This window comes from Apus apus, chromosome Z, assembly GCF_020740795.1.
Source record: "Apus apus isolate bApuApu2 chromosome Z, bApuApu2.pri.cur, whole genome shotgun sequence".
Classification (NCBI taxonomy): Eukaryota; Metazoa; Chordata; class Aves; order Apodiformes; family Apodidae; genus Apus; species Apus apus.
Window position 1 is genome coordinate 47280111 of NC_067312.1, and position 13003 is coordinate 47293113.

At 38.7% G+C, this 13003-nt stretch overlaps 1 protein-coding gene across 17 annotated transcripts in view; it reads right to left on the reverse strand.

Moving 5' to 3' along the window:
* The window catches only part of AOPEP (aminopeptidase O (putative)), a 188440-nt gene that overhangs the window by 156050 nt on the left and 19387 nt on the right, over positions 1-13003 (reverse strand). For all 17 annotated transcript variants that reach the window (XR_007891837.1, XR_007891838.1, XM_051642943.1 and 14 more), the window contains exons 4-5: positions 9112-9277; positions 6083-6331 (exon numbers count right to left, since the gene is read on the reverse strand). Coding sequence is in view for 15 of the 17 variants with exons in the window: in XM_051642943.1 (XP_051498903.1) it covers positions 6083-6331; positions 9112-9277 (415 nt within the window). In the remaining 2 variants the exon portion in view is untranslated. The remainder of the gene's footprint in view (positions 1-6082; positions 6332-9111; positions 9278-13003) is intronic.

The following is a 13003-nucleotide window of genomic DNA, read 5'->3' on the forward strand; positions in this document are numbered from 1 at the left end:
CTTGAAATACTAGAGCAGCAATTAGGCAAAATAAAAAATAATTAAATTGCTACCCCATCAGTAGAGTAATACTAGTTTCATTAAAATTCTAATTAAATTCTATAGCACTAAAAACTGAATCCAAATTTCTAGAGCAGCGACAAATTTCAGGAAGGAAAGACTAAAGCAAAATGTAACGAGATATATGTTTAGATGGCTGGAAGACAGATCCAGCATCTCTTTGAATTCAAAACTGCTTGTAGATTATAGCTCGCATAGCCTACAGTGAATTTTCAATATTACGTCGTCCAACACTGACTACCTTTCTGGTATTAACAAAACAAACATTTTAAATAGATACCCAACTTCTTCCCCCTCTCAAAACATCTCCCCAAACAGTATTATATCTTCCCCACTTCATTCCTCAAGGCAAATCTCTGGAGTCCGTTTCCTAAGCATAGGTATACTGAATTACTGCTTACAGCAGCATTGCAACAGAGCATGTGAGGTTAGCAAAATATCTACCAGAACAGCTATTATTCAAAAGGAATCCCATGTAAATCAAAGTGAATCTCTGCATTTATAACTCTCTGTGGTAGTCCTTGCACCACAGCCAACACAGATTTCATACATAATTTCCACAATACTAAATAAACCATGTTTACTTACTTGTGTCTGATTTACAAAATACACAATTTTCCAAATGAAAAAACACTAACTGGAAAAACTGCCTCTGAAAAAAAAATAAATAAAAATGTCATGTGCATCTTTTCTTTAATAACTCGGCATAGAAGGTCCTTTAAAACAGGACAGAAAAAGAGAACCTAGGCTTAAAAAAATGGTTCATGCTCAATCCTGTTTTAGCCCTTCTGTTTGCTTTGATAAGCAGATTTCAGACTATTTTTAGACAAATATCCTCCTTTATCTATCATTGTAGAAGCACAAAAAGGGCAGATATTATTTCCTGCTAGGTAGATTTCACTATGGATTTCAAGTTCCAAGTTCTGTTTAAAAAAAAACCACAGAACCACCACTGGATGTATACCACAGCACCACTACTACCAAATATTTCCAGGAAGTTTAAGCTTAATAGCTTTTTTTTTTTCTTTAAATTCAAATCACATTAAAGTCACTTGCACCTCTAGGTCAAATTTCATTTATGTTCAACCAAGTCATGATACTGCCAACAAAATATACTAAGTAAAGGTTCTAGTATGGCTTTTGAATGAAAGAAAAGGATTTTTGTATGTAAATACAAGGGTATAAAAAAAAAATCATTTGCAGGATCAGAAATTAAAATCTCAGGCAATTTTCAGTCTCTCTTTAAAAAAAATGAAAAGACTTACATTTAGGTTTGACACTTGGCTGTTTTCCCATAGTCCTGGCTGATTCTGCCATAGGCTTTCCGGTTGCCATCAGAACACTATAGTTACACAGATCAAACAAATGACAGCTATAGACCCACAGATCCAAGAGGCTACTCGGGCATGCTTTTTTTTTTTTTTTTTCCCCTCTCTCTTTTTAATGCTGATATACCTTGTCTTGAAGAATGGTATTTTAAGAGGAAAGAATATCCCTGAGACAATTTACATGAGAGGAGAAGAGTGACTAAGATCTTTATAAATAGGAACTGAAAGCTGGGTTGCTAAATCTGTATTTAGCCAGCTATATAAGTTGACCTGATTTACAAATATGCCAAGCATTTTTTATGTTTCTATCATCAAACACCATTTGGGTTTCAGGGGTTTCTAGCATATTTGAAAATAAGACCACTAATTTTAGAGCCTAAACAGGACTCAACCAAACACTGAGGTCTTGTTTTGAAAATGTCGGTATCTTGCTCAGAAGTTATTTGGTTCCACTTACTTGCTAGCTTTGCAGGGTAAAATGGCTGTAAGAACAGCCAAACTAGGCAAGACCATAAGTCCCTCTATCCCATTACTCTGTTTTCAGCAGTTACGAGTACTAAAGTGCTTAAGGAAAAACTAGGAGCATGGAACATGCCAAGGGACACTTTTCTCATCACGCTCTTATAGCTCCCAGCAACATATGATGTGACTAGTCAACTTACTGACACATTGTGCTTGGCTAAGGATACTTCCTTGTGCTCACTTATTACAAAACCAGTACATCTGAAGTACATTAATTTAAATAGAAAAAGCAGTATACTTACGTGATTTAAACAATGCATGCTGGGAACAAAAAGAACAAACAAACAAAACACCCCAAAACCACTTTGAAAACCATTGTTGCAAAAACAGTTATTTGACTTACTTTGTTGTAAACAAAGGTTTAGAGCCCTCCAGGGGAATGAAATAAATATCAGCATGTTTGCTGTGAAGAAGCAGAAAGACAGTAAGCAGTTTCTAAAGCTACAGAAACACAAGAGATTTGATGTGACTATAAAAAGGCCCCTGATGGTTATCGAGGGAAAAATAAATTCCATGGGGAAAACTGGAGGGGAGGGAGGGGAGAAGAATTGCAATTAAACATTGCAAGAGGAGTCAAGGTCTCAAGCACAGGCTCAGGTGGCACAAGAAAGTTAAGAGTTTCTGTATTCAAAAGAAAGTTTCAAAGTTTCACCTCAGGAAATGAAAAATCACAAGGAATTCAGAGTCTCTTTAGGTTTTGCCAAAATAAAAGGGATTGAGTTGCGGATCAGTGTGAACAGGTTTTGACACATTCGGTTTTCATATGTGACCAACAAAACTTGACTGAGAATGAACTGATTCGGAGAGAATGAATAACCAGGGAACATGCATACCCTATTTTTTATTTTAAGTATTTCAGCCAGCTTTATTCACATGGGTAACTATGGGCTCACATGAGCAACCATGAAATAACTCTGCTGTTAAAATGTCAGTGTGGCTGACTATTTCTCTGGGGTACCATGTCATTCTCAACAGCAGGAAAACACAGTGCTACTTTCAACCTCCTGCTTTTAACCTCTTAGCTCTTCCAGTACACAAATGATGCACACTTTTCAGCACTGTTTGATGTCAGGGATTCTCCTCATCAGGGCCTACAGAGTCTCTGCAGTCTGACATACTTCCCTACTCCTTTTTCTCAACTTTACTCCCTTCTACTAGTAAGAGAACTTAATATCAGATAATTAAGTGCTATTAGGTGTTCATGAAACTTTCAAAATTCTACAGAAAGCACTGAATCACTGGCTTTTAAGCTATTTAAGTTTGATCCACAACACTTCATTAATTTAATTTATGTACAGTTTAACTTGTAGGCCCCATTCTTCTTTTACTAACACTAATCTGGGTAAAGCTACACTGAATCACTTGAACTAAAACAGCATAAAACAAAGACAGAGTGCAAAATTAAATCTTCCAGCTTCAAAGATCAGAAGGAAGCCAAAAGGGCATGATTTCAATTATAGACAGTCAAGATCCCATTTCCATAGGTAAGTCCATAGCAGGAAGAGATGTACAGAAAACACAAGTAAAATGAATATGCTTTCAACTAGAGTTTTTCTCATAAAGGGTCTGCCAAAAGAAATGCAGGTGACCTATTGTAGCTACTACTGAAATCGACACCTTAAAACACCTACGTAGGTCACATTATGGAAGACCTAGCATCATCTCATAACAGTAAAAAAAACATCCCCCTTAAGTAAAGGGAAGTCTTTTGGAATACAAAAAAAACAGTAAGTCTCAGCTAACAAGAAACAGACAAAGAAAAGTGCCAAATGCTGTGAAGTCCTGATACTTCAGATAATTACTAAAATTTATGACTGCTTCCTTCCCTGGCAGAAAGGAATACAATCAGAATTCTCAAAATAACCACCCCTTTGTGCTGGCATGCTGTGTTATGTTTATACTGCTACAGATAGACTAGAAGATTAAAAAATAAATAATACAGCACCCTTTTAGAAACAAGATAATAGGTAACTTTTTATTTTCCTTTTTTTCTTTTTTATGTGGGCTTGGACATGGTTTTGCGCAGAGCTTATTCCTAACAAGTAATTTAAGTAATTATCATTGCATGCACAGGAATTAACTATTTAAGTAGCTTGCTATACACACAGAAGCCTCTATTTGAAAGATCACATTAAACAAGAACAAACAAGCTATCATGAGTCATCTAATAATTTTCTTTGCTGTCAGAATACAGTTCACATTTAAACAGCTGAAATTTTTCCTTTTTTTTCAATTTTGAAAAATTTGAATGTGCTTGGCTTAATGAACTGCTGAATGAAAAGCGTCAGGAAGTATGCAGGCCCCTTATTCCACACTTTACTTACATTCAGTGATACGAAGCACTTTGAACTGACAGCGGTTAGAAGGGTAGGGAATGTAAAGCATGGGGTATTCTCATCTCCTTCGCAAAGTAAGCACAATTGCAATATTCTGGCCATGGAATCTGGACTCAGGTAACCACAGGTAGTTTTGCAAAATAATTCCCTGCAGGCAGCTTTTCCCATAAATTCTGGGAAAGTTACATGCAGGTAAACCTGTGACAACTTCCCGAAGTGCATATTAACGACGAATCTTGACAAGTTTTTCTACTGGGTGCTGTTATTTTGGCCTACATATCTCTGTCCCCTTTCTCTTCCATTTTATAGTCTTTGTGTGTCTTGCCCTCCACTCATGGTTCCACTGATCACTGCTCTTATCACACAGCTAAGTAAAATGGACAGTTTCTTCCTCAGTTACAATGATGATCCATAAGGACCTGTGTTAACCTTTAGTACCATGCCTTTGAAGTCACAGGAAATCGCTAAGGAGCTCTACACATTTCATATGGGTTCAAGAACATGGTACACAACATCACACTAACCTCCAAATCAAACTATTACGCAATGCATCAGAGCACAGTGTGGTAGGTGCCCAAAGCAACCAGGATTCGTGTTAATTTTCCCAATGTTTTCATTTAGGAATTCATTTAATAAAGAGCTATCATTGAAAACTCAGTAACCAGTACAAGGTATCTAGAAAGCAATGAGGCTTATATGACAGAGAAGGACAGTGCTTAAATTTTAAGCTTTATGGGTCTTCCTAAAAAAAATAAATTTTAAAAATAGTAAACTTATACTAAAACAAATACAGTATTATTACATGTCTGCATAATTTTCTACTTTTATCCTAAGAAGACTTGAAAGAGGAAAGTTGTAGAAAAAATCTATATAAACAAGAAACAAAACATGTCGCACAAAATGGAATGTTTCCTTGTTTGACTAATCATACAGCTTATAAAGATAAATAAATACCTGGTTCTTCTAAGCACTTGGACTGGCAATTTGTGCCATTTGTTGAAGTTACTACAGATACCAAACCTATGAGACAACTGCCTCAAAATTTCCAAAATCCAAACCTAAGAGACTGGAAATGCACCTTTCCTTTCAGTCCTCACCTTTCTAACAGAGATTTAGCTTTAATTCTTCCTTGACATATTTTGTCTATCTGCCTAAATGAATCCACTCTACTGTTGGTGTTAAGAAAACATTGAATAAAAATACTGCTTCATTCTCTGCTCTTAACAAATACTATCTCGTTACTAATTTATAAATAGAAAAAATTATAGAGCTAAAATTCTACTGTCATTGCACAACTTAAAATTATAGTGTAAAACCAAAAATATTTAAGCTTTTTATTCTCCATGATTTGACGAAAATTTCATAATATAAATCCTTACAGTTTACCTTACTCAGCTTCCAAAGACCAGTGTTTTACTAGAGGCTCATGAATGACAAAAGGCTTAGGAATAAACTTTAGATCTGGACTTCAACATGCTCTTGTTCTTTAAAGACATAATGGTAAATCAACACCAATAGAAAATATGGCAAAAATAGCAACATCAAGTATTTAAAGCAATTCAAGCAGTGAAATGTCTTAAGCTTGGCAAATGAAGAAATTCAGACACACATCTAATGAGCTTATACTTTCCCTCTCTGAGCCCTGCTAAAACTAAAGACCATAGCACAAAGGATGCAAAGAAACCTGCCTACACAAAAACAGAATGGGAGTTTTAAGTTTGGTTTAAGAAAAAAAGAACAGCAGCTTGATATTGACAGCAACTTGACATGGTTAACTAGCTGATAAAACAGAGTCTAACAAAATACAAGAGATGAGATACTGAGAAGTTTCTTTACCTAGCCATCCCCAGGCTGGAAAAGTTGGAAGGGACTATCAAAACATCAAGCCTGGAAAAGGGGTGTGTACCCAGTGTGGTGTAAGCAGCTGAGAGGCACTGAGGAATTAGCTGGAGCAAGTGTTCTTCACAGAGTTCCATAAGACGTCTGGGAGCAAAGACTCTATAAGGAATGACTGCCTCCAACCTGGCAGCATGATTTTGGAAACGGCAGGGATATTCCACATGACTACAGATTTCTTCATGCCATCTGACAATAACAAAAGAAAAAAAAAAAAAGAAAAAAGAAGAAAAAAAAAGAGTTTAATATGATACCAGAAATGTGCACAGCTGATTATGCAAAAACATGGATATTGTCTAGACATCAGGATGGCAGTTGGTTTGCATAAAACCAACTCATATGTATTCTCTCACTGTTCACACTTATGCAACACTGTGAAAACACTCATTACTACATGTCTGAACAGAACTAATACAGTTACTCATAGATAGAAAAATAAACTAGTCAAACCTAGTTTTCGTAAAAAAAGAACTTATTTACTCAGAGAATTCCTATTCAAACTTCACTACAAAAATAAAATTTTGTATATATTAACACAAATATATTAAGTGCAATTAGAATGAAAGTCCAACGGGACTTCTTTTCTGCCACTGTTACTAAAATTCTCCATGAACTTCTACCAATTCTTTTGCTTCTTATGTAAAAAAACAACAGTAGATATCAATTCAGGCTTATCACTGTGCATATTTAAAAAAACCGAATTAGGATCAAGCTTACTTTACATTACCCTTACAGGATATTCAGAGCTGTAGCTAGAAGAAAGAGGGGTAAATCAAATCCTTCCTACACACTGAGTCATATACCTTCACAATAATTTATCTGCCCAAACACACTCATATCCAAGCAGAAGTCCGTGTTTTCACCTGCTGCCCTGTCTTCTGTGCAGTGCAGAGCCTCTCCTTCGTTTGAGATTTCAGCTCAAAGAACCTGATTCTAGTATGCCTGGACAAGCAAAGCATTTATTGTTATTGCACCCAGCATTGCCCAAAGCAATAATAATTGGAAGATCATGCTCCACATGAGTGCTGACACACAAAACAAAGTGATAACATGAAGAAAAGTGTTGTTGAAGTGCCAACATCTTAGCACTTTACATAACTCTTTCTGTGAATGAAGCTGACTCCAACTATTCCACTGATTACATATGCAAAGAAACATTAATCGTTATAAAATTATTTTCCAAGGGTGGTCTAATACAGTGTATTTCCACTCTAAAACAATGTCATTTTGTATTTAATTATCAGAGCTGAGATTAGGCAAAACATGAAAGCTAGCACCCTATCTCTTCTAAAAGTTGCCAAGTCTTTAATGACCACAAGGAGATAGGAAACTTATCTAACACCCTAGCTCCATTTAACATTTTCTTTCACACAGCCTCCTTATGTCAAAATCACTGGCAGCTGGACATAAATCATACTACATATTTCAACAGCTTATTTCAGAAATCCGTACTTTTCCTGCTGCCTAAGAGTTTATCTCTTATTTTATCTGAGACACTTCTTTAACATTTGTGCTTATCTATCCATTTCACACTTTTCTAGAAATGCCTGCCACTGTGCATAGTGTTGGTTTGGTTACCTAGACTTAATGACTAAAGTATCAGGTGTCTGTTGTGCTAACTCCCACAAAAATGCTAACTGTACATAACTATAAGAGAAGATTTTTAAGGACATGGGGTTTTTTATGTCCTAATTAACTACAAAACAACCTTGTATACTTAGGCTCTCCTTTTTTGTCTGTGCATAAGCAACACCACATTTCTGGGGGGAGGGGCAGGTTTTTTATTTCTGAAATGTATCAGTTCTGTTTCTTTCACTGTCAGTATCTCAACTGCTGCAGGCACATCACACTGCCTGTGTTAATTATCTCAGTCAGTGACTATCACAAACTCATAACAATGACAATCAAAACAATTAAAATGTGAACTAATTTTTGCTACAGAAAGTTATAAAAATATTTCTCTTTTACCAGAAATTAAAAAAAAAAAAAGGAAACTTTCATTTTTCTATCAATACTCTGTCAGAATAATCTTTTTCTCCAATAAAAATTCCTGTTACTTAACATACTGTACATTAGAGAGGAATATACAGTGAACATCTAGGTACTCAGTGAATTTTTGTCTCAGCCTTCACTGGTAAGGACTCCAGCCACAACACCCAACTTGCAGAAGGCAAATGCTTATAGAGAGTTGGGGTTGTTCAGCCTGGAGAAGGCTCCAGGGAGACCTTTCAGTACCTGAAGGGGGCCTACAGGAAAGCTGGGGAGTGGAGGTAGGGCTACAACCCTTGGTTTGGTTTTAAATTGGAAGAGAGTAGATTTAGGTTAGAAATTAGTAAGAATTTCTTTCCTGTGAGGGTGGTGAGCCACTGGCACAGGTTGCCCAGAGAAGCTGTGGATGACTCCTCACACCTGGAAGCATCCAAGGCCAGGTTGGATAGGGCTATGAGCAACCTGGTCTAGTGGGAGGTAACCCTGCCAAGGCAGGGGTCTGGGACTAGATGATCTTTACGATCCCTTCCAACCCAGACTATTCAGTGATTCTATGATCTACAGCATATTTCTATAGAGGCAGACATTATAAATGTATAAATAGTAGAGGAATAAACACAAACCAGTGTCATAGTAGGTACCCAAAATGGACCAATATGAAAGATCTTACAGCCAGGCATTGTAAGAAACAAGGGAGGATCTGGTCTGATCTAAGAGATTTATATATGATATAGGATGCAAATCCAGAGGACACTGGGATTTATTAACTCTATTGCTCACTACGCAGCTTGTTTTCACATAAAAGGAACCACATCCTGACCCATGAAATAATGCCTTTGGAATTACTTTCCTGTCAAGATTTTTCTGTCCAGATTAAACAAGTTCTATTTTGATTCCTGTACTAATATGACTCATTTTCACATTCCACAGAGTAATGCTACCCATGTATCTCATCTTTCAACAATATTCTAAACACCAACCTGAAACCAGCTTGTGAAGATTGCACAGAAAACTCAGTGTTTGTCTGGATAGCTGTTGTGAAGGACTGCTGTGACTGCTGTTTAACTTCCTGCCAGCACCCCACTGCAATAGTGAAGGTGGATGCTGGCATTGGCATAGTCACGTAGTAGTACCAGCTCAAGACACCTGTACAAAATAAGAACATTTGTACAGACTCATCAGTCACATCATCCATTCAGTACTTGACATTTTCATGTATTTGAGATTTTGGGCCAAACCACCCACGTTAAATCCTGATATTTTTATTGAGGAAAGAAAAATAATGTTACCAAGACACGTAAGAGCAGTCATATATAACCACCACAGATTCAGTAGTTTTTACTTAAACCTGCAACTTTCCTCCACCTGCTGAAGGCTTTACCTGTAAATAAATAATCCATAAGCAGGATGCTATTAATGCAACTTAACGCAACCCTACTGTTAAATCAGACATGAAATCCAATAATACAAAGACTAAAATTCAACTCTTTCAACCCTGGACCAGCCACCTTGTGGTTTTGCCTTAACAGTGTTATGTCTCACAGAATATAATATTTTCTTTTGTGCTTTAGAGAGTACTAAACTGATAGGCAGGTTCTAACAAAAAATACTAGTAACCTCAGTTATCCAGAGGTACATGATGTGCTAAACAGGCAGGGAGAAACAAAAATTTAGAATCAGACAGAATATTGCCTAAGACAATTATTTGGTCAGGATAACCCAGGAGCTGCTAAAACAAGATTAAGGAGTCAATTAAAAGGTAAAAAGAGGGTAAGTATTATCATTATGGGAACACAGTGCTGAAATACAAGGAGTACAGTATAGGATGACTGTATCTATGATCACGTTTGGATAAACTGAAGGATGCTTTAGGACAGTGTACTTTCCATTAATCTAAATGTTGCCTAGGTTTTTCATTTTTTCCTTTAAAAAGGGTATAGCTTAAGAGTCACATTCAAGTTCTCACTTTTGGTCACAAATAGTCATCCATCATTCTGGATGTCATCTCTGAATACACTGAAGAACAGAAAGTTATTGGAAGTGGTCAATATGGATTTACCAAGGGTAAATCATGCTTGACCAATCTGTTAGCCTTCTGTGATGTCATAACCGGTTGGCTGAATGAGGGGAGAGCAGCAGATGTCATCTATCTTGACTTCAGCAAGGCTTTTGACACTGTCTCCCATAACATTCTCATTAGGAAACTCAGAAAGTGCAGGCTGAATGAGTGGACAGTGAGGTGGATTGCAAATTGTTTGAGTGACAGAGCTCAGAGGGTCGAGATCAATGGCATAGGGTTGAGTTGGAGGCTTGTAACCAACAGTGTTCTCCAGGGGTCACTACTGGGTCTGGTCTTGTTCAACATATTCATCAATGATCTGGCAGAGGGGACAGAGCGTATCCTCAGCAAGTTTCCTGATGATACAAATCTGGGAGGAATGGTTTACACTCCAGAGGGCTGTGCTGCCATTCAGAGGGACCTGGACAGGCTGGAGAGCTGGGCAGAGAGGAACTTAATGAGATTTAACAAGACCAAATATAAGGTCCCGCATGTGGGGTGAACAACCCCATGCACCAGTATAGGTTAGAGGCTGACCTGGTGGAAAGCAGCCCTGAGGAGAAGGATCTCACAGTCCTGATAGACAGTAAGTTAACAATGAGCCAGCAATGCACCCTGGTGGCCAAGGAGGCCAACAATATCTTGGGATGCGTTAGGCAGAGTGTGGCCAGTAAGTCGAGGGAGGTCATTGTCCCCCTTTACTCTGCCCTAGTGAGGCCACAGCTGGAATACTGCATCCAGTTCTGGGCTCCACAGTTAAAGAGAGACAGGGAACTGCTGAAGAGAGTCCAGCAGAGGGCAACAAAGATGACTGGGGGACTAGAGCATCCCTCTTACAAGGAAAGGCTGAGAGAGCTGAGGTTGTTTACCCTAGAGAAGAAAAGACTGAGAGGAGAACTTATCAACGTCTATAAATATCTAAAGGGTGAGCATATGGAGGACGGAGTCAGACACTTTTCAGCAGTACCCAGCAATAGGACAAGGGGCAATGGGCATAAACTGAAACAGAGGATGTTCCATCCGAATACGACAGAAAACTTCTTTACAGTGAGGGTGGCAAGGCACTGAACAGGCTGCCCAGGGGGGTTTGTGAAGTCTCCTTCTGTGGAGAGGTTCAAGGCCTGCCTGTGTGATAAAAAGCTCAAGGGGAGACCACCTCATTTAGTGGGGAGGTTGGACTAGATGATCTCTAGAGGTCCCTTCCAAATCCAATGATTCTGTGAAATACAGCTACTACACCATACTAATAGGTGTTATGGTTTGAGGGGACCTGGCAAATTGTTGACAACTATAAGAGGAATTAGAGAGGGTTCTTTCAGACCCTAAAGGACCCGGGAGGGTCGGAGCAGAGAGGGGTCAATATTCTCTCACACTTTCTGCCATACTCTATAAAAGCCAGGAGAGGCAGAAGCTCAGTTTCTTTTTCCTTCACCTCTCTTGCTTGCAACTGGTGCTGGTCAGAGGCTCCGGTTTTCTCTTCAATTAGCCACAAGCTCTCCAGAATCCAACTCTATTGGGTGCTGTGAGGAGCTGTGGACCTCCCTCCTGAAGCGTCCTTGCTGCAAGGGACTCTCACCCACCTATTCCTGTGATCACCAAGATCAGTTTTGTATGTATCTGTATATAAGTCTATAGATCTGATCCTCACCTGATGTGTTACTCCTTTTTTTTTTTTTCTTTTTCATGTTACAGTAAACTTGTTCCAGGTTCAATATCCAATCTTTAAGTCTCTCTTTCTTATTCCCCTTCTATCTTCCCTTGGGAGGGTGGAAGGGGGTTAACAAGAGAGCAGTTCCGCCCTCTGGTTTGTGGTTCACCCTGACCACTACACCAAGTCAATGGGCTAATGATACTTGGAACGACTCAGATTGACCTAAAACCTGCTGAATCCTGTGCAAATTACTGTAGCTGTGGCAACTATGGAAACACACAAACTTCAGTTATTTTAAGAGAACATTAATACTTGTTCTTTTCAAACAGTATATTGGCCAGCGCTGTGGAACACTATCAAAAGGCGGAAAAAAAAAAATAAAAAAATTCCAGTGGAAGCCACAAGGCACAGAGGAAAGTAAATAAACGACTGCATCAAAGCATCTCTGGGCTGCCTAACTTAATAACCACAGAAAGTGAAGATGCTCGCAGGAAGGACAAGCAAAAAATCTTTGCATACAGAATCACAGAATTGCTGGAGTTGGAAGGAAGCTCTAGAAATCATCTAGTCCAACTCTCCCACCGAAGTAGGATAACCTAGAGCACTTTACACAGAACTGTATCCAGGCGGGTCTTGAATATCCCCAGAGATGGAGACTCCACAACCCTCCCTGGGCAGCCTATTCCAGTGCTGCGTCACCTGTAAAGTTTTTTGTCATATTTAAATGGAACTTCCAACTTGTTTCAACTTGTACCTGTTGTTCTTCGTCTGACACTGGAAACTACTGAGAAGAGCCTGTCTTGATCTTCCTTGCACCCACCCTTTAGATGCTTTTATACACTGATAAGGTTCCCCCCTCAGCCTTCTCATCTCCAGACTAAAGAGTCCCAGCTCTTTCAGCCTTTCCTCATAAGAGAGATGATCCAGTCCCCAAGTCATCTTTGTCACCTTCCTCTGGATTCTCTCTAGTAGCTCCCTGTCTCTCTTGAACTGTGGAGCCCAGAACTGGATTCAGTATTGCAGCTGTGGCCTCACCAGGGCAGAGTAGAGGGGGAGAATGACCTCCCTCGACCTACTGGCCACAGTCTTCTTTACAAAACCTAGGATTCCATTGGCCATCTTGGTAGCAAGGGCACACTGCTGGCTCATGGATATTTCTTGT